Raw genomic sequence first — 26,647 nt, forward strand, 5'->3', positions numbered from 1 at the left:
CAACTTTGTGGGTCTACCAGCTGGTATACGTGTTTCCTCCACCTCGCTGCTATCTCTTCGTGAGGATCTTCTGCAACAGGGCCCATTCGTCTATCTAAGACTTACTGTGGCTGCGTTTAATGGCATGGAAGGTGAACTGCTGATTCTAGCCAGCAGAGGGATTCCTGACAAGGTCATCCCGACTATGATCCAAGCCAGGAAGGGGGTAACGTCTAAACATTACCACCGTATTTGGAACAAACATGTCTTCTGGTGTGAGAGCAGACCATAGTCTGCGGTGGAATTTCATCTGGGACGTTTCCTGCCTTTTCTGCAGTCGAGAGTGGATGTGGGCCTACGCCTAGGCTCCATAAAAGTCCAGATTTCGGCCTTGTCTATTTTCTTTCAGAAACAATTGGCTTCTCTCCCTGAGGTCCAGATGTTATTGAAAGGTGTTCTGCACATCCAACCTCCCTTTGTGCCTCCCACGGCACCTTGGGATCTCAATTTGGTGCTGCAGTTCCTCCAATCGGACTGGTTTGAACCGTTACAGGAGGTAGACGTAAGGTATCTTACGTGGAAGACCATCACACTGTTGGCCTTGGCTTCAGCAAGACGTGTGTCGGAGGTAGGGTTGTTGTCTCACAGGAACTCCTACCTTATTTTCCATGAGGACAGAGCTGAACTCAGGACTCGTCAGCAATTTCTTCCTAAGGTGGTGTCTGCGTTTCACATCAACCAACCTATTGTTGTTCCGGTTGTTACGGACACCTCTGCTACTTCAGAGTCTTTGGATGTTGTGACGGCTTTGAAGGTGTATGTAAAGAGAACAACTCGTCAAAGGAAATCGGACTCGCTGTTCGTTCTCTGTGATCCCAATAAAATTGGGTGTCCTGCTTCAAAGCAGTCAATTGCATGCTGGATCAGGCTCACTATCCAGCATGCTTATTCCACGGCATGCTTGCCTGTTCCTAAATCTGTACAGGCCCACTCTACTAGGTCAGTGGGTTCTTCTTGGGCAGCTGCCCGTGGTGTCTCGGCATTACAGCTCTGCCGAGAAGCTACTTGGTCAGGTTCGAACACGTTTGCAGAGTTTTACAAGTTCGATACTTTGGCCTCTGAGGACCTTCAGTTTGGTCAATCGGTTCTGCAGGAACCTCAGCACTCTCCCACCCGGTTTGGGGAGCTTTGGTACTTCCCCATGGTACTAAATGGATTCCCAGTATCCCCTAGGACGTAAGAGAAATTAGGATTTTAAGTACCTACCGGTAAATCCTTTTCTCGTAGTCCATAGGGGACACCCGTTGCTTCGTGCCTCCTGCACTGTTACTTGTTAAGTATTCCGGTTTGTTCAGCTGTTGCTGTTCCTGTTTCAAGTTTGGTTAGCGTGGCTTTCCTCTTGTTTTGTGTGTGCTGGTTCGTAATCTCACCACTTTCCTTATTTATCCTCTCAAAGTATATCCGTCTCCTCGGGCACAGTTTCCTAGACTGAGTCTGGTAGGAGGGGCATAGAGGTAGGAGCCAGGGCACATTATCAATTTCTTAAAGTGTCCATGGCTCCTAGTGGACCCGTCTATACCCCATGGTACTAAATGTATGGCCAGTATCCCCTGCGGACTACGAGAAAAGGATTTACCAGTAGTTAATTAAAATCCTATTTTTTATCAATTAACAAAATGCAAAGTAAATGAACAGAATTCTAAATGAAATCAATATTTGAAGTGATTACACTTTGCCTTCAAACAGCATCACTTCTTATAGGTAAACTTGCACACAGTTTTTGAAAGAACTTGGCAGGGAGGTTGTTCCAAACGTCTTGGAGAACTAACCACAGATCTTCTGTGGATGTAGGCTTGCTCAAATCCTTCTGTCTCTTCATGTAATCACAGACTCTAATGAGTTCAGGGCAGTGTGGCGGCTATATCATCACTTCCAGGTCTCCTTGTTCTTTACTTTAAAGATAGTTCTTAATGACATTGGCTGTTTACGGTTGTTGTCCTGCTGCAGAATACATCTGGAGTCAGACTCCTCCCTGATGGTATTGCATGATGGATAGGTACCTGCCAAATTAACAATGGGGTGAAAGGAGGTGGAGCTCCAGGTCTCCATGTAAATATTGGCAGCATGATGACCACCTGTATACATACCTCTCAACTTTATAGCTGGAGGAAGAGGGACTTAGGCGCAGCGTAGCCGTGGCCTTCAGAAAAGGGGCATGGCTTCACGGGAGTGCTGCGATCGCGAGCCCCCCCTCCGTTTTCCTCACTGAGGGGTCATGCCCAGCGCTCCATGAGCTGCTGGCATGCCCCGTCTTTCTCTGTTTCCCGCTGAATAGACGCTGTGCGCATGCTAAGCAAGTGCGGCCCACGGGTGGGACAGCGGGGCAGTCCCAAAAAAAAGTGGACTGTCCCACGAAAATCGGAACAGTTGGGAGGTATGTGTATAGCTGACCACAGTCAGCCATATATCATAAGCATTAGAAATTAGTTTCTAGTTTTCATATAAAAGTATGACATTTTTCTATTTTGTGCATGTAGTGAGACACTAGTGCAGATAGTGTAGGGGAGTGTACACACCCACGTGGCTATGACCCTTCCCAAACAGCACTGGGGACAGCTCCTCCCCTTATCAGTATAGGCCCTTAACCATTTTTAGTCCCATGTGGCCCTGGTAGGCAGGTATGCACCTGTGTCTAAATTCATATGTTACACTGGATAGATGTAATAGAACAGGCCAAGCAACAATAATTAAGAGACCTGGCTTAGAAGAGGAATACAATTTGTCTATGTACCAGTTAGGATTCATTCATGAGTTCCATAACCATACTTGACGTTGTGGATGTGAAACCTTTGAACATGCATCAGCATTTTTAAGTTTATGTATGGACCAAGGTCACAGCTAAGTGAGAGACCAACACAGCAATATGTATTAAGCATGGAATATCAGGGTATATTTAAAAATAAAATCAAACATTAATTATTATGTATATTTATTTTTTTACTATATAATTTGTAATCTGCTGTAAATTATATAATTATTTTCTACTATGTAATTTGTTATTGATATAAGGTGTAAACAGCATTATGATGTGCTGTGTTTTTATTTCAAGTAGTTTAGCGGAAGTGCTGTATCCAATTGTGTATGAACTGGCATTAGCACAAGATATGTGTTCCGTCTTGTTCCATCTGCTGTCACTGCTGCTGGAGAAGAGATGCATGTTTCTGTTATTGTTTTATTATATTGCGCTCTTGAGGGGAAACATCTGGGATACAGCACATTTGATCAAACACAAAAGTGAAGAAAATAAATGAGCAAACATCTGACATGAGGTTGGGGAATATCTCTTGTACAGCTATAGGTTTCTATCCTAGCTCTTTAACCAGTTGAAAGCATGTATAGAAATGCTGTGATGGAGTATTTTCTAATACAAGTCTGACATACCTTCCCTCCTACATGGATTATGTCCTTGTGAGGATTTTCTAGGATCTATTATATCTTGAAAATCTCTCTTCATATACAAGCATAAAGGGTGTATACGAATGCCTAAAAAACGCCTGCTCCTGGACGTACAAAAAACAATGCTCCAGTTGCAGTTGATAAACAATTTATTATACTCATTAACATTATATCGAAAGGTATATGCTCATATTGTGTATATTTAACATACACAATAAGGTTAAAATCAAAGAACAAAATAATATATTAGGGTTCTTTTCAATAAAAACTAACTTTGCGCATAGTATAGCTGTCCATGTATACTGTTAGTGATAGACAGTTATAGCACACAATGTATAGATTCTGCAGGTATACCTGTGATGAAAGCTGGCACTTCATAGATGACCAATCTGAAAGTAGCAGAATATAAAATGAATGATCCAAGTAACAAAATTTAACGTATAGTGCACTTAGTAGCAGAGGCACTCCTGTGCCAAGTGGGCATTCCTATGCACTGTATCATGTAGCCGCCAACAATAGCGTGGAATGCGAAACACCACATGGTCTTCACTGGGGGTTCCTGCAGATCACAGCATTAGTGCTCAAACTTGAGGGGAGCAGGCAGATCCTGAGATAAGCTGTGGGAACTCTAATACTCTGCACCACATGTTCACTAGGATTCGGACACCCGGGTCCAGTACACCCTGGACCCATCACGTCTTCAAAACTGAGGCAACATGCCCCCGTATTGAAGAAAGGTACTGTGTGCCACCTCTGCTCTGTGCCCCAAACACTGCAGCATGTCAATCATGACTGACATGGGGCAGCGAGAAACATCGCAAGATCTGTTCTGCACATGCACAGAACAGGTCTTGTGCCTGTGCAGACCCCCATACATTGTTTTTGTATGCAAACCATTGGGTTTGTGTACTAATATGAATTAGGCCCTGAATCTGCTAAAAAGTTTCCAATTTGGCTCATGACATTTTCTAATATCCTTATATTTTCCCACACGGATTTGTTTTAACAGGTAGAGTGTCTTGAGAAAAGTGAGATCTAGAACAAGAATTCATTTGTTAAAGGAAATGCTAGTGTAGTACTGGTCATTAAAATTTGTTAAAACAAATGCATAATAATTATATGCGTTAACTGAAGTGTTTTTAGTGATGCAGAGCAGGTATGCTTCATTTTGTGCAAAACGGTGCCAATAATCCATCTTCCACTAGGGCACATAGTGAGGGCGGAAATGGGCACAAGTCTAAAGATTTATAGGTCTAATTGTTTGGCTTACAGTACCCTAATTAATACGAAATCATGGGCTTGACCCAAGGATATAGCCACAATATTCAGTGGGCATGGTATCTCTTTTTTTGTTAATCTTTTAAACCCATGCTGCCAATTTCTTAGTCCTTTGCGGCTTCAGAATTGTATGAAGAGAGAGAAAATAAGAGGAAGTACTATTGTATTTGTTTTCTGTATATGAACGTTTAGCTTGTTGAATTAACTTATTCAGCATGTGTACCTCTTTGTTTTTTCTTTCTTAAGCATTATATTTGAAATTTTACATTTGTGTTTCTGTGTCCTAACCAAATGTATACCTGAAGTGGCAACTAAAATGGTGCCTTTTTGTTCTTTGCATAAACTGATTTTGACAAAGAAAGAAAGAAATAAAACTCATTGCCCCGCAGATCTCAATGCAGACAGCTGTTCTATTTCTACATCTATATATTCTGTATTATGGATGTTGTGTGAGTAATCCTCCCTCCCCCACATGTATATTGTGCAGCCATAACAGACCCCAGTGCTCCTTACTGCCAGGAAGCAATGGCGCTTATTTTAAAATGGCACAGGAAAAGGGAGATGGGAAGTAAAAGTCTTGTTTGTCTGAACGTTGTGGGAAGTTAACAGTATCTTGTATTTGAGGAAATAGCATTTCAAACAACCAACAAATTATCTTTGTAAGTGAGAATATGCCAATTAAATTTTTCATTTTTAATATTATTATTGTTTTTGTTCTGCATAAATTGTGATGTAACATACAGAAAAAATTCCAGATACAAAATACCTTTCTGTCTGAACTTAAGAACATGCAGTATCACTCTCTCTGTGTGTTTGTAGCCACATTTACTGTAGTGTTTATTTTGAAATACTTGTATGTTAAAAGGGGTTGGCCACTTTAGGACAACCTTCTGTCACTAGTTACTGTAGCTCCTTCCTCCGGTAGCAGTAACAGAAGGGCTCATGGATTGAGGATTGTATCGGGCAACTGTTAGGGATTGGAGGTGTGTTAGTAAAGGCAGCATCTGGCTTGAGGGCCTGATTTAGGGATGAACACTACTGCAGCCGCGACTGCGTCATTTTGTGCAGCATGACTCTGTGCTGCAGTCGATGGACTGCTTACTGAGCTGCCCATTGGCTGCAATTCTAATCAGCCCCAGTGCGATAAAAGTCGCGCCATCAGTTGCTCATCTCTCACACCATCAAACATTGCGCCAGCCCTATGGAGGTGTAGAATGTCTGCCGGAACATGGCCACGGGTGCCCTGCGGCTTCGGCAAAAGCCGCAATTACTGGCAGCGACGCGTCTGCATCTGGGTAGCCCCCCCCCCCCTCTGTAATGCCCATTGCAATTGCATGCAACTGTGTGCAATATTATGAGAATCTTTCTGTGGTAACCATCGTTGTATGCCCGCTTATATCTGATGCCATAACAGCGTCCACCTCTGAATCGGGCCCTGAGTGGCTGCACCACCTGTTTCATCTTGTAGCTACTTGCGAGACACAATATTACAAGGGAGTTTGTTTCAAAGTGGATAGCCTTGTTACTCAAGACACATTTTGTCCTCATGGCATTTTTACATCTTATGCCAATTTTTTGTGAGATATTTAAAACATCACACTGGTTGTTTATCTTGTTTCGGCCTCCTAATTTGACAACTACTGTAAAATCCTATTGTCATTGAAATATAAAAATGTGATGTTCATTGTGTTATATATACATATTTTTTTTTTAGCATGGTGTTCTACATCTATCCTTTCTATTAGGGACTACCATTGGGATAGGAATTATATGGTGTATTGGAAAATGTATTAAAATGAACAGCTCTATTCTATTTCACCCCACCCCACCACTTTGCAGTCTTGTATCTATCTGTGTGTATGTCTTCCTTCTCCACTAGTCAAGAGAGCAGTCTGAAGATGAGTCAGAGGAGTCTGTCAAATTCAAGAGACTCCACAAGCTTGTGAACTCCACTCGGCGAGTCAGGAACAAGCTCATCAGAGCAGAAGAGATGAAGAAGCCAAATCCAGAAGGTGAATGCAACATGCCAGAGTCTGTTGTTGATGTCTATAATTCAAGTATATACTATAAAACAAGTATAGATAGAAGCAAGTAATAAGCTTTGTTTTTGTTCAGGAGTTTTACATTGCATCAACTAAGAGTAATGAAAATGAGTGACCTTTATCAAACAAAAAAATCCTGAAATAAATAAATTTCAGAATTAGTCTGGTGCAGGCAACTTCATCTTCAAGCGTGTATTATAGAGTGCAATATACCCTTTGCTTGTATACCAAATAGAAAACATAAACATTATTTGTGAATTAAAAACTACAAAACCTGAATGATCGCTGCCTAGTTTGTCTCACAATATCCATCGTCTATAAAACTTTTTTTTTTTTTAAATAATTTTTATTGACAGATGGTTACATAATATAATAACAAATAACAAATGCACGCAGTGCAAAACAGTTTGGCGATACATACAGATTTTTGATAGTCCACCACATTTCAACAACACTATAATGTGCACTTAAAATAATTAAGTATGCAAATATTAACATGAGGCTATAAGGCCATATCAGATCATATAGAAATTATGTAAAGACAGTTATGTAGATGTAGGCCAAAGTCAGAAAGGAGTAGCAGAGTTAAGAGTCTCCAGCAAATACCATCTAGTATCTTGAAAGCATTTTCGCAGAGCGGCCTTTACTAGTGGAGGGAGGGTTAGGACATATGGCAACCAAGTTTGGAAGTGTTTTTCAGTTAGCTTATCTTTCTGTAGTGTAGTGTTGGTCCAATCTAATTGGAAAAGGTGAGAGATTCTAGGATGTAGCAGTGAGATAGGGATTGGGTCGGTGGAGATCCATTGAGAAAGGATCGTTTTCTTTGTTGCAGCAGCCAGTTTGATTAATAAGATGCGATTACCTTTAGTTAGTGTGTTGGGTGGAGAAGACGGGTAAATACCCCAAAACGCCCAGGTTTCAGTTATGGTGAATTGTATTTTCAACTCTGTAGTTATGTATGATTGGAGTGCCTGCCATAAGACCTGTACTTTGGGACAGGACCAGAGGCAATGGACTAGACCTGCATCTAGAGAAGCGCATTTGAAACAGTGGGGTGAGGGGGCAGCTCCTATGAGAAATCTCAATCTAGGAGTGACGTATGCTCTGTGTAATATTTTCTGGTGCATCTCTGTATATGTGACTGAGCCTAGTGTTTTATCTAAATAGCTGTTGGCATCTAGGATAGCTCTTAGAGTAAGGTCCGGGAATTCCCTTGTCCATTTCAGTAAGCCCACTGTGCCAGAGTCTATATTTAATAGGGGACGGGAGTGTGTGTGTATAAATGCTATTGAGAAGTGTCCTTTCGGGTCAAGTCGAGCAGATCTGTCTAAAACATTAGACATATCTTGGGAGGATAGAAGAGATAATAATTTTCTTACAAAGCTGCTCGCTTGGAGGAAGGGGAATAGCGGTATTAATAGGTTCGGGAAACGTTCTATAGTCTGTGAGTGCGTGAGTAGTGTTAAATTTTGGGTATCTAGGAAGTGATGTATATATTTCAGTCCCCCCTCGTGCCAATTGCGGAATATTGGAGAGGTGACGTGGCGTAAAGTCAGGGTTGCCCCAGAGAGGTATAAAGAGTGATGTCTGGTTTGAGAGCTTTAATTGAGAGCGGATCCGCCGCCAAGCAGCACAGGCAGAAGAAATAAGCACATTATCTTTTATATAGTCAGGCATGGTATTCGAGGAGGTGTGCAGCAAAGACGTCAGGTTCCAGGTGGGTATAAAAGATTGTTCTAATTGTGCGTTGGTGTATTTATTTTGTCCACTAACCCAGTCCAGGGCGATTCTATAATTTGCTGCTAGTGCGTATGCACGAAGGCATGGTAGGTTTAGACCACCGAGTGATCTCGGTTGTCGCATTTTGAATAGGGAAAATCGTGGGCGTTTACCCGCCCAGATAAATTTAGTCAGCGCTTTGTCTAGTTGAACAAATGTGCTTTTAGGTGGGATCGTCGGGAGCATTTGTATCACGTATAAGAGGCGTGGGAAGCTGATCATCTTATACAAGTGACTTCTGCCTGTGTACGTTAGCGGAAGATGAGCCCATCTGGTAAAATCTGCGTAGGTTTTAGCAAGGAGTGGGAAGAAATTGAGGGAATATAATTTGGAAGGGTGATCTGGGATTATGATGCCCAGATAGGTGAAACAGTTGTTCGTTGCCCATTGGAACGGAAAAGTGTCTCCCCACCCCAATTTGGCTGCAGGGAAGAAGGCTAACGCTTCTGTCTTTGAGTAATTAATTTTGAATCCCGATACTGCTTCAAAAGAATTAAGTATGTTGAGCAAATGCGGCATGGCCTCATGAGGATTGCTAAAATAGAGCAATATGTCATCCGCAAATGCTGAGAATTTAAGTTCCTGGTTAGCTAATGTAATACCTCTCCATCTCTTCTCTTTTAAAAAATGTCTGAGGAGGGGGTCCAATGCTAGATTAAATAAGAGAGGGGATAGAGGACATCCTTGTCTGGTCCCGCGGTGTAGTGGGAAGCGTTTTAGAGTTATGGGCATTGATTGTCAAGAAGGCTTGGGGGTTTTGGTATAGTGTTTGAAATACATGTGAAAAGGCGGGGCCAAAGTTCTGATGCCCAAGTATCCTATTAATATGAGCCCAAGATACTCGGTCAAAAGCCTTGTCTGCGTCACAACTGAGGATTATGTTTCCCATCTCCTGTGATTCATGGGATTTAATCATGGCCGCTAGTAAAGATCGGACATTGATCACAGAGTGTCTATTTCGTAGAAATCCTGTCTGTGCAGGGTGTAGCAGTGTGGGCAGTGTCAACTGGAGGCGGGAGGCAAGGATCTTTGTAAAAATTTTGAAGTCTTGGTTCAGTAGCGAGATGGGTCTGTAAGACGAGACTAGAGTATGATCTTTGTTCGGTTTGGGTAATACAATGATTCTGGCTGTGTTGAAGTCGGGCGGGGCCGGACCTCCAGTCAGAATTGAGTTATAGAGAACCCCTAAGTGTTTTTTGATGTGTGGTAGGAGTATTTTGTAATAGGCTGCTGACAGACCGTCCGGGCCTGGGGATTTCCCATTAGGGAGGGATTTTATGGCTAAATCCAGCTCCTCATCTGTAATGGGGGCGGTGAGACGTGTTTTATCAGCATCACTAAGGGTAGGGAGGTCAGCCCGTGTCAAGAAATCCGCACCCACCTCAGGCTGGTCAGGGGGTGCTGTGTATAGATTTTCGAAGAAGTTCAGGAAGGTGTTACTAATTGCTTCTTGGGTCAGTGAAGGCTTAGAGTGGCTGTCTCGAATTGAGGAGATGTGTTTGGGAGTGACTTGGGTCCTTACCATGTTAGCTAGTAATTTTCCTGGTCTGTTGCCCCAGCGGAAATAATTATTCGTTTGAAAAGAGAGGAATAACTTTGCTTGTTCTGCGCAAAGAGTGTCATGAACTAATTTGGCGTCCTTGTATAGTAGCCTATTGGTTTCAGAGGGGTCGGCCAATAGTCGTGAGTATGTGGTGGCTACCTGAAGGGAATCTGCGGTCATCCTCTCCTTAAGGAGTTTTTTCTTTGTGGCAACATAGGACAATATCTGGCCTCTATGAACAGGCTTAGAAGCCTGCCAGAAAAGATTCAGGTCATTCGTGTGTGTTGCGTTGTCTTGTGCATAGTTTAAGAAGGACTGAGACAGGTAAAGCTTGAAGTCTTCTGAAGTGGCTAAGTATTCTGGGAAGCACCAGTTGTAAGAGATTGTGCGGGGTGTGGCCAAAGTGATTGTTAAGGAGATGGGGGCGTGATCAGATAGTAGGATATTAGCTATGGCTGAATCTTCTACCCTGTGTATCAGGGAGGCCGATACCAGCCAGTAATCTTATCTAGAGAATGTTTTGTGCGGGTGGGAGAAGAAGGAGTATTCTCTGGCGTCGGGGTGTGTGAACCTCCAGGGATCAAGAAGTTGTAGGGAGTCTAGCATCAATGAGAGTGTGGGTGGTATTGACCTACTGGAGCCCGGCTGTTTAGGACTTCCTGATACATCTAACTGAGGGTCAAAAATAACATTGAGGTCTCCTCCCAAAATCAGTGAGCCCTCAACCCAACCCTGTAGATTAACAAAAAGGTCTGAGAAGAAGGATGTGTTTGACCCCGTAGGGGCGTAGATACATGCTAGGGTAAATCATTCACCTTCAATATCCATCTTCAACAACAAGAATCGACCTTCCGGATCTATCCTCTCTTCCCTTATTTCGTAATGTAGTGATTTACGAAAGAGTATCAGTACCCCTCGTGTCTTGGTGCTATATGAGGCGCTTCGGAAGTCACCAACCCAAGCATCCCTCAATTTATTCGGATCTGAAATACGCCAGTGCGTCTCTTGTAGAAACACCACGTCTGGGTGAAATTTTTTAAGATGATTTAAGATTTTCTTCCTCTTAATTGGTGTGTTCAAGCCCTCCACATTCCATGAGACTAATTTGAGCGATGTCTTTGAGCCATCTACAGACGTCTCAGCTGCTCGTGAGTCTGTCATTATCCAATACCCAGTCTAATGGAATTCGGAGGGAGAAGCCACAAGTGAAAGTCCATCCCCCCGTCCCAGCGAGCGGAGGTAGAACGGAAGGAGTGTAGTATGGCAACATGTGGGGGAGCATTTAGATAACAATGATGCACTGCGATACATATAAACTGTGATAACAAAAATAATGTAAACCATCGGTCAAAACATTTTTGAAATATCTGAACCCAGGAGGATGGTTCCAGGAACCATCTATATATAACTGAAACAGTAAATAGAATAGAGAAAAGGGAAAAGTTAGGCATAGACAGAGAGGGTGGATAAACAATCTCCCCCCACCCCTGCCCCAACGTTATACATGAAAGCAACACATTTATCTGTAACAAGACTAATCGACTGTATAAATTTAGTAGCGTGTCAGCCATTAGAAAAATATAGAAAATGATTTATAACAAAAGGATACTTGTCACTCCAGGACACTCAGTCCGCGTCATCCATGCAGGAATTTGATCCATGAGTGGCAAACGATTTGAGAAAGTTCCGGGCAGTTTCCGGGGAATCAAAATAATTTGGTTTGCCTGCGTGGAAGATTCTCAATTTTGCAGGGTATAGGAGTGCAAATCTAATGTTCCGAGAGAATAGTTCCTTGCATATTGGAGAGAATTCCCTTCGCTGCGAGGAACCTGAAAGGAGAAATCCTGGAAGAGAAGGATCTTGGAGCCCTCATAGCAGAGACCGGTACTCTTGCGGTATAACTCCATAATTTTCACCTTGTCCAGGTAGTTTAGCAGTTTGAAAATTACCGGTCTGGGGCGTGATTGGGCAGATTGGGAGGGCTGCCTTTCAGGGCCGATGCGGTGAACTCGTTCCACTAGATATGAGGTCGGTGAGGAAGGAAGATCTAAAGTTGAGGGGAGCCAGCGGGTGACTAATTCCATCAAATCTTTTTGTCTGACCGTTTCCGGAAGCCCAACAAGACGCAAATTGTTCCGACGGTTGCGATTTTCCAAATCTTCAATTTTGTCATTCATGGCTGTTAGAGTGCTATCGTGTGCTTGTAATTGTGATTGGATCGCATGTTGGTCGTCTTCTAATGTAGAAATACGATCTTCGACCTCTGTTAATCGTTGAGTGTGTTGTGTTATTTGGGCCGCAGCTGAGTTGATGGCCTCTAATAAGGGTGCCAGTTTCGCGTCAAACAAGGGTGATATGATTTCCGTAATCTCCCTGGCCCTCTGTACAGCAGACGGGCTGGCTCTAAGATCAGCCGATGATGAGTCGTCTGCGTCTCTTCCACCCGGCGAGATGAGTGACCGCTGTTGGGTTGGGCTTTGCTCTTTGGGTGCCGATTTGTTTTTATTTTGAGAGTTTTTATTTGCGCGGAGCGTTTTGGCCACGTACTTTTCCATGATAATAAATTTGTCTTCAGGCTGGGCACAATGAGAGCAAAAGGACGTATTGTCGTGTAAACGCGATTCAGGCGTTATGTAAGATATAGGATGGTCAGTAAATCTACGGGATACGAGGCAGCAGGGGGGTGAGAGAGGGCAAGGGGGTCAGCAGGGCCCCGTGTGTAGGTTTATTTTGTCAGGCGTGCGTGGGGTCAGAATAGAAGGTTCACCTGTTGTTGTCGTGAGATTCAGGCAGCGGCCAGCGCGGTACCTGCGGGACTCACAGCGTGAGGTGATGGTTCACTTCTTTGTAGGTTCGGACCGGAGGATGTGATTACACCGCACACCTGCAGCTTCGTCGTCTGCCAGAAGCTGCCGGGATTTGTGATGTCACAGGTCCCAAACCTCCAGGGATTCTCAGCCAGGGAGCTGCAGTTTCAGCGAGGATATGGTGGAGAACGCCGTCAGTCGGGCTCTTCAGGGATACTGCAGTGCTTGCGGGCGATGCAGTCCCCTTCAGCTGCACCAGTAATGGCTTAGGTGAGGCGTGGAGAGAGCCTGGGGTGTTTCCAGGGGGGGGGGGGGTCGCCGCGCGGGCCTCGGCCGAGGTCCGCGATGCAGTGAGGGAGACCTGAGCTTGAACTGCAGCCGCGGGAGGTAGTGAGGGGAGACGCCACCAGTCCGTCTCTCCGGGTCACTTGTAGGCTGCACTGGGATCCTCAGGCGGGCCGGACTCGGATGGTCGCAAGTCACAAGATGGCCGCCGCCATATAGAGCACTTAACGTATGCAGCTTTCGGTGGGCTCGGAGGAGGAGGGGAGCGAGCCGGGAATAGCACCTCTTTGCTCCCAGTTATCTCCGTGCCCCGTGGGTGTAAAAATGGGGCCCCTGGTCCAAATATAGCCGGTGTAGGGAGCTATATTGATGGGCTAGATGGAGAGCTCTTTATTAAAAGCAGCCGATCCGTTCGGCCCGCCCACCGGAAGTGTTCCCCATTAAACTTTTTTAAGAGAGTGAAACTGTTAAACTGTTTTATCCCATTTCCCCATTATTTCTGACCTCCAGTAACTCCCAACAAATCATAATAAACAGACTGAGTTAGATGTCAAGGCTGCAGACCTAGTTTAAGGTAGCTGGAGGGAGGTGGGAGAGGAGCAGCTGCTCCTCCAGACAGAATTCCATATAACAGGAAAGACCATTCTGATTGTGCTCTATAATGTGTTAGATGCCAATTAAGCATTTAGTGTTCCTTTGAATAAAGTAGCATATGGGCAACAATCCTAATATTTTTATGTACAGTATGGTAGATACAGAACTAACATGTACATGATGGAGAGATATACATCTGGTTCAGACATTAGCATCAGGATGTGCAGTTTTCCAAAGAATTGTGACATCTCAAAAACTAGTGAAAGTTTGGAAATGTGTTATATATTAGTAGATTAAAGCTGGTTACACACTAGACGACGGGCAAATGATGCAATGTCATTAACAATGTCCCTTGAACTCCCGGACAAGCTATATAGTATATAAACACTGTGCAATCTTGCTAACAAGCAAACAATATATTGTGCATCATTTGGTAGTGTGGTCAATATAATGTATATATGTAGGCAATGCGTACACACTGCGCAACGTGCTAAACATCGTTATCGGCATCTTCAGAGCAACCTGTACAGATGTGTCCTTATACATCTTTGAACGCATCGCAGGCGTTCAGTATGCAAAAAAGTGTTGTGTGGTCGTCGGAAGTGGAAATGGGACGCTCCCGATGCCTTACACAGGTACAGGGAGTCAGTGGCAGTGTATGGGCATGCACCCACGAATAGTAGCAGATCAAAAGGTTGGTGGCAGTGTGCGTTCCATCGCGGCAACACCACGCCATGCTGCATTTTCGAGGACACATCTGTAGGGCTGACCAAAAGAAGCGATGAAAGGCTCACGGGTGTGCGCAATAATGTGTAGCGACTTGAAGATGTGGACGATTTATCACTGAACTATAAATCGTCCATAAAAATGTCTAGTGTGTACCCAGCTTTAGGCCACTTGCACAACTATTTCTAAAATGTGCTGGTCTCCACTATAAGTACCTATGGCCCTCATTCCGAGTTGATCGCTCGTTGCCGTTTTTCGCAGCGTAGCGATCAGGCTAAAAATCGGCTGTTCTGCGCATGCGTATGGGCCGCAGTGCACACGCGCTAAGTACTTTTACACAAAACTTTGCAGTTTTACACATGGCTCGAGTGATCGGTGAGTGATTGACAGGAAAGGGGCGTTTCTGGGAGGTAACTGACCGTTTTCCGGGAGTGTGCTAAAAAAACGCAGGCGTGTCAGCAGAAAACGCAGGCGTGCCTGTAGAAACGGGGGAGTGGCTGGCCGAACGCAGGGCGTGTTTGTGACATCAAAACAGGAACTGAACTGTCTGCAGTGATCGCAAGGTAGTAAGTTTCGAGCTACTCTGAAACTGCATGAAAATATTTAATAGCAGAACTGCTAACCTTTCGATCACACTTCTGCTAAGCTAAGATACACTCCCAGAGGGTGGCGGCTTAGCGTTTGCACTGCTGCTAAAAGCAGCTAGCGAGCAATTAACTTGGAATGAGGGCCTATGTTATTAGCTATGGTATAGCATTACAATATAACAGTTATTGTTGTAAGATTTTAAGAATATTAATGGTTTATATTGTTTCAGTAAGGTGTTTTTTTTCATCCCAGGTCAAGAAGACGCAATTCACAGCACTCCTGTTGTGGACGATAAATCTGCACTTTATTCCGGTGTTCACAAGAAGCCACTATGTAGAGATAATTCACTTGAGAAAACACAACTAGAAGGTGTTCCATATTCTGTGGCACCTTCATCTGGAAACTTTGACACAATGAGTGTTAACCGAAAACTAGTAAAGACTTTGAGCAAGACTGAAGGCCGTGGTCTCATCAAGCCTCCCAAGAAGATTGGAACATTTTTTTCCTATCCTGATGATGAAAAGTCCCAAAAGGTTTCTCGCTCCATGACAGAACGAGAACTGAAGAAAAGCCTTGGTTCTTTAAGCCATGGGGTAAGTACAGAGAGTGTTTGCTTTTATGACAGAAACAAGCACAAACATCACCTTTTGGTTTCTCTGGAAGAGGTGCAAAATATCAGGAAACAGATAAGGTTGAAGAAACTTGATTCTAATTATTCATGCGCTAGAACTTTTCTCTGTCCGCGGCCTGCTAGGAAAGGAACATCCTCTCCAGTTTGTGATCAGCAATCATTCCGTCAAAGATCCAAAGGAGGCAGCAGTGTCTTTCCAAACAGAAGGCCAAGGGGCCGCACAGTCAGTGAATTTAACATAACCTATGTTGTCGAGAGAAGTTTGTACAGTCATTTGAACTTAACCCATCTTGTGCGACCTGTCAGTGACAGGACTCTTAGCAAGGCTGAGAAGCGATGTCTGCTGGAAGAGGAAGAGGAGGCTGAAAGAAAATGGGCTGCCACAGTGGACCGTTGTACTAAAAGGGTTCTCTTGAGAATCCATCAAAAGTCTGTGAGTCGATAGAGCTGCCTTGATGTTGGCCTTCCATCTCCTATTGAGCTGCAGTCAGCAATGGCATTATATAACCCCACCCACATATGACCTTCACTCTAGATTTGCACATTTTTCCACACCAGATAGATGCCAAATGAATTACTTACCAGTGACCATTTATTGGCTCTTTACATAATTCCAAAGAATATGTATAATTCCTTTACTAAAATGAAAGAAGCAGTTAAAAAATGACAGTAACTTGCTGAAAAAATATAAATTATATTTTTTTTCTAGCAATGAATAGTCTTTCAAGAGAAGTCTGTGTTCACACATATTGGCCATAGCAGTGTCTAATTACACAACTCCTCCACTAATAAACATCCTTGACAATTCCTATCACTATCTAATGTGTACTGGTGGAAAGACGCCTGAAGGGACCGGCATTTAGTTCTACTCTTGACAGTGGCTCTTCTATTCCTTTAAAAGATGTAATTTTATTGCTTAGCTACTTGTGGCAGCTTCTTAGTTGTAATTTAACCTCTTACTGTCTCATACAGTATGTCCCATTAGATGTGTGGGTAAGGCAGGGAATTAGATCTAACATATCTTTAAGTCTCTTACTAATACTAATTTTTCCTGCGTCACACAAGCAGGACACATCACACAGTTTCTGGATTGGAATACATGGCTGACTGCAAGCTCTGGGAATGGGGCAATTCATATTCTGTGAAAGTGATCATCCTGTGTGGTTTTTATTTTTTCTTTGGACAACATTATTCACATCGTGTTTATTTTTTAATGAAGATTCTGCACGTGATTGCATGTGCCTTCCATTGCAACTGATCATTTCATCTAATGCCTCAGTAGCAGCCTGCCCTTGTCGCTACTTAGGCTTTTCCAGTGGATTTTCATTTTAAGGCAATGTGTACAGGAACTGATCAATAGAAACATTGATTAATATAAACCTAAGGATAGTCATACTTATCAATCTGAAAAAATATATACTTTAGTAATCTGGGCACCATCAGTTTTCTTTGAAGAAACTTTTATTTATTGAATGATCTAAATTACTAAGCTGCTAAAAGAGTTTGTAATATAGTCGTTCATTGTGTTTATGTACTATAATACATTTTTTTTTTGTTTTATATGGTTAAATCAATCTATTATATCTATATTATATTACCTGATGATAAAGTGGTGGTCCTATTTATCATTCAATCCAAAAATATATCCACTGTACAAATATTTTTTTACTGATTTACTTAGTGCTGTCACTTTAATCGACTCACAATTATTAGTTTTGTGCTAAGAAATAGAGTTCATTCTATATCATGAAATCTAAAATTGCTTCAATCTATGTGACTTTGGAGGTTTTGAATTATTTGGAACGCGTGTTTCGTGGAAGTAGTCTCTCAAACATACAGCCAACTCTGCTCCCCCTTTGCAGAGTTGCGGCACAGATTTGTTTATTTCCCTAGTGTGGTTACAATCCTTTGTTTTTTTTAAATCTTGCATTTTTCTGCTTCCTCCAGCTGCTTAGTATGTTTTCTTTTCACATAGATTTCTCTAGTGCTATTGAGGAGCCTAAACTGCTTTGTTTATCCCTGACCACTTGGACAAAAGGCCAGCTAAGATGTATATTTCCTGTGCTCATAGTCACATAAAATAGTGAGGAAGTGCAGGAAGTGGCAGATGCTATGGGGAAAAGGCAGGAGTGAACAGGAAGATCTGGCTTATGGACAGTATAAGTATATGGACATTAAGCTGTATTCACCAGGAGGGGCATTTTAGTCTGAATGTATTTCAAATTAGTGACCAGCTGAGCTGTTACACTACCCACAGCAGAGGCTATAGATATAGCATGTAACATCTTTGGTATAGGTTACGTCTATTTTAAGTATTGTATCAGCTTTTGCTATAGTACTCAATCAAGTAATCACTCTTGAAGCAAGCATTCCATTAAACTTCCATGTGTACATTCTGTAGTGGGGCAAAAGGGAATAATAAGTGGCTGCCATGTTGTGACATTGTATTTTATACTAACATTGTAAATTCTAGCAGCAGTCTATAGTGCTAATTAAATGTTATTGGACAATGCTGTTAATTACACAAGCTACAGCTGTGCATACATGGCTTCTTTAATAGATACTGATTAAGTTCTGTTTATGAGCTATGATTTATATGAGTACAGTGAAAAGTGATTCATGTGAATTTAAATACTGTACATGCATATTTTTTTGAATTGCATATAGTATTGAAATAGTCATAATGTTTGGCTTAAAATAGGATTCTGTACATGTGCTGAGTCTTCTCATACAATACAAACACATATTTACTCGCTGCGGTCACTTATCTGAAGAATGCTGTACATAAATGGAGAATACATTTCCTATTGGATTCCTGAAAGATCCCCCTGGATACTTTTGGGGGAGAGGGGGGGGGGGGGGGGTCGGTGAGGGGAAGGGGGGGGGGCATAGGAATAGATTGCAAATAATATATTTGTGGTTATTGACTTCTGCACTTCCTAATAGTAATACTTTCTGCCTGTTGTAATAATGGAATGAGCCGTCCAATTAAACATTTATACATCTCGCCATTCAGAACCAACATTTTGTAAAAGTGAACACTCTCACGCACAAAGTAAATTTAAGTACATTTTGCCACTGTTAAGCTCTGTGTAAAAATTTTAATTTTATGGCAAAAATATAATGGGAAGCTAGAAATGCATTCTGTTTTATAACAATCACCCTGATAAATAAGATGTGGGTATAGTTTGTGTCGAACATCCTAGACAAAAGAAATAAAATGGTCACATTTTCCCCATGCTTTATAAGCCTTTACGGAATCTTTATAATGATGTATATAGTTGCATTGTATATCTTTAAGTGGGGAAAAAAGACAGTGAACAGTGAGCCATGTGGTTACCATACGTTGGCTCATCCCTCACAATATGATTGAAAAATGACTCTGTAGGCTTTGATGAACGGTAAAATAATTCAATCTACAAAAAAAAACTTTTCATGCTTGCTACCAAAATGAATTGTGAAGGAAATCTATTTATATCTTAAAGTGAATTAAACCCCATCAAATTTCATTTCTGTGTGAGCATGAATCACCATGGTGAAACATCAAAAGCATCAACTTTTTTGTTTTTCCAATTTCCATCTTTTACAGTGACATATGTTTTTATTTTTGGGCTGATTGAAGTAATTTTTATATTAATTTTGTACTTTCTTTTATTATCCTTTTTTTCTATCTCATTCTTTTCTACTTCCTACCTGAATCCTGCCTGTTATGGTCACTCCACAGAGGACGTGCAGCTTTGGTGGATTTGACCTAACCAATCGCTCACTGCATGTTGGAAATAATGCAGACTTATTGGTGAGTTTATCAGATTTGTATACTTATGTTGGCTGTTTTATTTAAAATATTCCATGCAACACAAATTATTGCATAAGGGGAGTATTCAGTGGGAGAAGGTGACCTGTACACTTGTGTGATCGTGTTAATGAATACAGGGGTCGCATGTGACAAGGGGATTGCTATAATGGGATGGCGCAGGGAGGTCACAGACTGATGGCAAAATTCAGTTCATGGTTCCTCTATGTGGATACTCACATCGGAGGTTATTATTGTAGGAAAACCTTGCTCATTCTTGCTGACATGTCTGACAACTCGCGTTGCATTAGCATATAACGCTTTGTATACAAAAGTGATTTAACACTGACCGCAAATAGATTAACAAGATTTTATTGACATCAGTACTTTGTAGGTTCACTACATGTACAGATAACTGCAGACACCCTTCTTGGCAAACAGTCCACAAGTTCCTGGACAACAGCAGGCGGTATGTTTTGCCATTCCGCCTTAAGTGCAGTGACCAACTGCAACACTGAAGAAGGTCGAGTCGGTCTAGAATGCACCCATCGCTCCAGTTACTCTGAGGTTCTCAGTGGGGTTAAGATCTGGACTCGGAGCTGGCCAGTCCATCTGGTTTTCAAAATTTTCTGTATACCAGTCCAGCGTCGCCCTGGAAACATGGGTACAGCCTACAATGATCCCCTTTTCAAACTCTGTTAGCTCCTTCCGGCAAGCCATTAATTTAGCAAATGATCTAATCAGTGCCCCTCTACCTGTTTTATACCTTTACGAACATGCATCTCTTTCAGGAGCATACCATTTCGCTTGCGTGCGGGGAGGAGGTGGGGCGGTCCAGTAACTTTTGTTGCTTTCCCCAAAAGTTTGATAGTGGGAAGAGCAGGGTCCCCAGTTGCACAGGGTACTGATGTGAGGATCTTACCAAACTGGCTCAGGACACTGTGAAGTTCATGATGCAAACTTTTTATTTTCTAGACTTCCACAATATTACGGAGACCCAGTACTTCGATAATATCAGTTTTCCATATATTACTCTTTGAAAACTTGTGCTCTGAGTTCACTAATAACACCTACTTTCACTGCTGGCTAATTAAAAGATTCATCAGGCATGATGAATGGTTTGGCCTCACTTATTTCAAAGCTCTCCTTTTCTTGTGTGTGGCAACACCACAGGTTTCAGGAATGTGAGGCACTCATGGGAAGAACTCTAGTTTCAGCCTCGCACAAAATAAAAGAAATCAATATTTCTCCTACAAAAAAGTGTAGGTGTTTAGGTTATTTCATTCTAAACTCAACATAAGGTTTCAGAGCATACTTGCCTACTCTCCCGGAATGGGCGGGAGGCTCCCGAAAATCAGGTGACCCTCCCGCCCCCCCCCCAGAAGAGCAGGCAAGTCTCCCGATTTTTTAGGGGCCCCCCTGCCCGGCCGCCCACTTAGTGAGTAAAGTGGGCGGTCCGGGCAGTAGATGACGCGATTCTTGCTGAATCGCGTCATCATAGCAACGCCCCCTGCTGTATAATGCCGGTAATCGCGGCATTACATAGCAGGGGGCGTGACTTAAATTAAGTGTCTCGATAACCCCTCCCCTGTTCCGCCTCCGCCCGCCCCTGTTTTGCCTCCGCCCCGCCCCTATCCGTGTCATAACCCCGCCCTGCCCCCCTGCTGAGCCGACCTGGCTGCTCTCTCCCGGAGAGAGCAGCCAGGATGTCGGCATGTATGTTTCAGAGGTAACCCTAGAGGATAGTCTGTGTATATTCAGTTACAGCCGGAGACAGTATTGAAGTTGTTGAACTGCTTGATCTGTAAGGCTTTGGAAATACAAGTATTTGTTTAGCAGGGAAAGATGATGTTTATTGCAATCACTCTTTTCCACAATGAAATCATGCTGCATTAGATTATCTTTCTCCCACACTGGAAGTGCATATGACCTGATTTACTCTTACAGGAGAAAGATGGAGAGTTTATATACAAAGAAGTCCTCAAATCCCCCACCACGCCACGAATCTCACTTGGTAAAAAAGTGAAGTCTGTCAAAGAAACCATGAGGAAAAGGATGTCCAAGAAATACACAAGTTCTGTGTCAGAGCAGGTCAGTAGGAAATTTACATTCCTTTCCTGCAAATTGTTTATTGAAATTAAGCTGATACAAAAACAGAAATAAGCCTGTGAATTCTGGATTCCAGCTGTGTTTGGGAGCCACATTGGCGGTTAAAATAAAGCCTGCAACAGCTACCTAGCATATGGCTGCTCTGTATGCCTGTTAACACTCTGCCATAGATGCACTCATCACAGTGAGAGAGGTAACGTTATCCTTAGCGTGTGGTACATTCAGGGCCGGTTCAAGGGCGCAGAGCGCCCCGGGCAGGAAAGGGGCGTGGCCTAATACAGGGGGCGTTGTGAGTCACGCCCCCTGTACATTGAAAGCGCCGCTTGAATGCTGAGCGGTGCGCGATGACGTCATCGCGCACCGCACAGCAAAAGGTCCTCTCCACGAAGAGAAACTAGACGCTATGCGTCTAGTTCCCTTCGTGGAGAGGACCTTTGCTGTGCGGTGCGCGATGACGTCATCGCGCACCGCTCAGCAGTTACTCTCCACGAAGGGAAACTAGACGCATAGCGTCTAGTTCCCTTCACAGGAGGCGCCGGGGACGGCAGCGGGCAGCGGAGGCGGACGGGGGACACAGCGGGCAGCAGTGGCGGATCTTGCCACGGTGCGGCGCCCTCCGGATGGCGCCAGCGCCCTCCGGAAGGCGGCGCCCCGGGCAAAAGTCCTGCTTGCCCGTGGCAAGAACCGCCACTGGGTACATTAGAACCTTTACCCGTTGGACAGTTACAACTTGCCAGTCACTGGGATTCATATGCTAAAAAGACTCAGGGGCAGATTTATTAAGCCTGGTGAAGTGATAAAGTGGAAGGTGATAAAGCACCAGCCAGTCAGCTCCTAACTTCCATGTTACAGGCTGGGTTTGAAAAATGACAGTTAGGAGCCGATTGGCTGGTACTTTATCACCTTCCACTTTATCACTTCACCAGGCTTCATACATCTGCCCCCCAGTCACTTATAACATCTAAACTGACTTTCTACAACATGCAGATACATTAAGCCCTGTTTATCAAAAGCAGCATTAAGACTACTCAGTTACTAAATAAATCCTATCCTGTGTACAAATATCTGAATTCCTATTACTTTCTAACACGATTTGGTACACAAATAGCAGTACTCCTTCTCACTATTTCTTTTATACTTTCCTGTTATATAAAAGGCAAGCATAAAACACATTGCTAATGTTCCAAACACATTAATCACAAGTTAACAAGCACTTTAAATTACAGTAACTGCTGGCTTAAGGAAAATTCTGGTATATTTGTCATTTAAAACACTTTCCTAAATCACTGTAAAAATGTTAACCACAAGGGTAGATCCATTTAATGAAAAAATAAGTTTCTGTATATTGTATAATGCTGCCCTCTAGCTTTGATTCTGCTGCATTACAATATAGTTGTTCTGTGATAGTTGTTCTGTGAAAATGTGAAGACATTTCTACTGTGATTTTTCTATATGATACCTTTACCAGTATACATTGAGGGTTCAATCAAGATATGTAATTTACGAACATTGTATTGGCTATTGACAGAAAGTATCTATATATATATATATATATATATATATATATATATATTTCAGAAGATATCCAGTTAGTTCTGAAAGCTCATGTTTTTTTTTTTCTTACTACTAATGTCCAACATATTACGGTACTGCACGCATGCCAGCTGACAGTGACAGCTCTGCACCCATGCCAGCTGACAGTGACAGCGCTGCACCCATGCCCGCTGACAGCGCTGCACCCATGCCCGTTGACAGCGCTGCACCCATGCCCGCTGACAGCGCTGCCCCCATGCCCGCTGACAGCGCTGCACCCATGCCCGCTGACAGCGCTGCACCCATGCCAGCTGACAGCGCTGCACCCATGCCCGCTGACAGCGCTGCACCCATGCCCGCTGACAGCGCTGCACCCATGCCCGCTGACAGCGCTGCACCCATGCCAGCTGACAGCGCTGCACCCATGCCAGCTGACAGCGCTGCACCCATGCCTGCTGACAGCGCTGCACCCATGCCTGCTGACAGCGCTGCACCCATGCCTGCTGACAGCGCTGCACCCATGCCTGCTGACAGTGACCATGTGCCAGGTTGATTACTGCACATACTGTTTTATTTGCAGCTGATACTATATCTGTGGTTTGTACATTAATCTTAATAACCACATGAATATGTTGCATACATATACTGTAACTTGAGGGTTTTAGCTATTTACCTTATGTGTGTGTGTTTGTGTGGTATTACATTGTACATGTAATAAATTATTATATTAATAGGCAAAACCTGTTAAACTGCTAAGGGGATGACTAGTATAGATTATAATAGGGCTACTAAGGCATGCAATAACTACTAACGCTGTGCATAACTAACTAAAATCTTTTATGTATCAGGCAGTGGTCAGTATGTAAATGGCCATTGATAAATCTGGCCTGAGGGCCTATAGCTCAGTTTAATAGCAGTCAGCTAGCACTGTGGATTACATTAGCATCCCATTAGGGCAAGGCTGCCTTTGTACTGGACAAATGGGGATGAATTACAGAAAGCAATGCTTCAGTGCATAGCCTTGCAGAACAATACTGCAGAAATATCAATCACAACTTTTTTTGCTGGTGAAAAAATTTAATAAATGGGGTTTATAGCTTAGTATAAGTTAATTAAAATTGTCCGTAACCATCTGGTCTGCTTCTAGTATCTCAGAGCTTTTCTATTTTTACGGCCTTGCCGAAATTGGGATACATTTGTTTGATAAAAAGTCAACCGATAACTCCCGCTGAAGCCACTGAGAGCAAGTGAATGAGTTGCAGATACGGTACGCCTTTGCAGGGGGAGGTGCTGATGGATGTGGGCCTCCATAGCCTGCACCCTTTATCAACTCACAGCATGTAGTGTGAAACCCAAATGGAGCCGCAGAAGAGCAGAGTAATTAAACCCAGTGATGTAGTATTTTTTTTGCTCCTATAAACATTATTTTATGTTAATATAATATGTCCATAAATAATGGTTGTTTAGGCCAAAGATTAAATTACTAGAATAACTGTTGTTCACTGAAAGTCCACAGAGAACCTTATTGAAGCTTTCCAGTGCCCCGTGGTAGTCTGATACACAAAACACGCAAAGAGGTCATTTTGGTTGAGAGATCACGTTGTGCTTTCTTCTATTCCAGCTGAGTTGCTACTGTGGAAATGAAATACATTTGCTGCTGGTTTTGCAGAATGCAAATTATAGGTTTCATTATAACAAGCTTTATGAGTAGTCGTAAGTTCCATGTACTTGGCCTGTCTGAACTCTTCTTGGCGTCATTCAAAAGACATGCTGCTATTTCTGCACATTGTAATTTTCCTTAGCTAAACAGTTTGTCTATGTTAATACTGAGCTAGTAGCCGAAGCTTGTTGCCTACTCAATATTTTAATAGGTCTTTGAAAGCTTTTTTGCAATAGGCAGATTGTAAACATGTAAATACTGGTCAGTTCTACTTTAACCGAAAATGTCACTAAAAAGATGCTGATCTGACTAAAGAATTATTCTGTAATATTTGGACGTGATTTGGCTACAGTTGTTTTAGTGTATGGCTAATACAATCTTTGATGCTTGCTAAACTGTGAGTTCAGAAATCCAGTTTATATTCTTAAATGTCAACCGCATATGCTCTCATTTTCCCTTCACTAATCATTTATAAGAAATAAAGTAAATATTATTTAGAAGTGTTCATACATGCATAGGTTTCCTCTCGCATTGTGCATATTTTTTTACTTTGAGTTTGTGATCTGTAGACATGATGTTAATGTTCTGGAATCTTTTGTAGGACTCGAGCATAGATGGAATACCTGGCTCTCCTGACCGTCCTCTGCCTCCTATCAGCACACTTGAAAAGCCAAAACTTAAAGCCGGGGGCTCAGTGGAAAGTCTTCGAAGCTCATTGAGTGGACAGAGTTCTATGAGTAAGCATATACATTGTACTTTCAGTATAGGACTCTCCTAATCATCTGTCTACCTGTCTAAATCAGCACTTTGTCTACGTATTCATTTGTTCTGCATGAGGCATGCTTCCAAACTGCACAGAATGTCAATTGGGAGACAGCATGTTCCTGCAGATGGTTTCCAATCCATGTCTGCTTAATTGTTGTCTGTTGTCATTTAACATTCTTTCCATCTTCATTTTGTAGATTAACTATATATTTTATGTTAAAAGGCCTGCATAATATCCTCATTACCCTTCCTAGCTGCAAAACAATACAGTCTCCATTATTCAGACTGTATCAATAGTGTAGTGAAAAGAAGCTTCTGCAGCATATATTGTATGTATAGTTTTTGGCAAGTATTATTGATTGATCTGCTTTTTTAGGTGGTCAGACTGTAAGCACAACAGACTCCTCTGCTAGCAACAGGGAGAGCGTAAAGTCTGAGGATGGTGATGACGAGGAGCCGCCATACCGAGGTCCTTTCTGTGGTAGAGCTCGAGTTCACACTGATTTCACCCCTAGCCCTTATGACTCAGACTCCCTGAAACTCAAGGTTAGTAACCTGGTAGACACTAGTTAATGTTTACTTCTGACAAGTATATAGCCTGGGGAAAGTAAAGATGGCCATTACATGCAAAGATCCGCTCAATAAAAACGTGTGTGAGATTCATAGGCGTTTCTATAATGGGTGCAGCGTGTCGGTGCATACGGGGCCAACACCGCACACACTGCACCCATATACTATACTTACACCTCTGAAGTCCCGCGCGGGCGGTCCTTCAGTGCCGGCACAAATCACTTGGATAATGGCCGCTGCGGCCGTTTCCGCATGCACACTGGAGATGTCTCCGGGAACAAGGTGTGGGCGCCATGTTCCCGGAGACCTGAGCATGCGCAGTAGACTCTGGCATTATGCAAAAGTCTACTAGATGCTGGAGAGGAGGGGGCCCGCAACGGAGGCTGCATGCGGGTCCCCTTCTCTCTTAAAACGCCCCTGATGAAATTATTGATTAGATATGAACATTACTATCTAAATTGGTAGAATTAAAGTTCTTTAAAGTATTTGCATTTTTATCATGCAACAAA

At 42.9% G+C, this 26,647-nt stretch overlaps 1 protein-coding gene across 5 annotated transcripts in view; it reads left to right on the plus strand.

The window, feature by feature from the left end:
• SASH1 (SAM and SH3 domain containing 1) overlaps window positions 1-26,647 on the plus strand; it is a 329,209-nt gene that overhangs the window by 257,341 nt on the left and 45,221 nt on the right. For 3 of the 5 annotated variants that reach the window (XM_063917499.1, XM_063917500.1, XM_063917502.1), the window contains 6 exons: window positions 6,593-6,725; window positions 15,330-16,141; window positions 19,433-19,504; window positions 21,449-21,592; window positions 25,405-25,540; window positions 25,945-26,114. In XM_063917499.1, the coding sequence (XP_063773569.1) occupies window positions 6,593-6,725; window positions 15,330-16,141; window positions 19,433-19,504; window positions 21,449-21,592; window positions 25,405-25,540; window positions 25,945-26,114 (1,467 nt within the window). The remainder of the gene's footprint in view (window positions 1-6,592; window positions 6,726-15,329; window positions 16,142-19,432; window positions 19,505-21,448; window positions 21,593-25,404; window positions 25,541-25,944; window positions 26,115-26,647) is intronic. The other 2 variants (XM_063917501.1, XM_063917503.1) reach the window with 2 other exon arrangements.

The sequence above is a fragment of the Pseudophryne corroboree genome, chromosome 4 (genome assembly GCF_028390025.1).
Source record: "Pseudophryne corroboree isolate aPseCor3 chromosome 4, aPseCor3.hap2, whole genome shotgun sequence".
NCBI lineage: Eukaryota > Metazoa > Chordata > Amphibia > Anura > Myobatrachidae > Pseudophryne > Pseudophryne corroboree.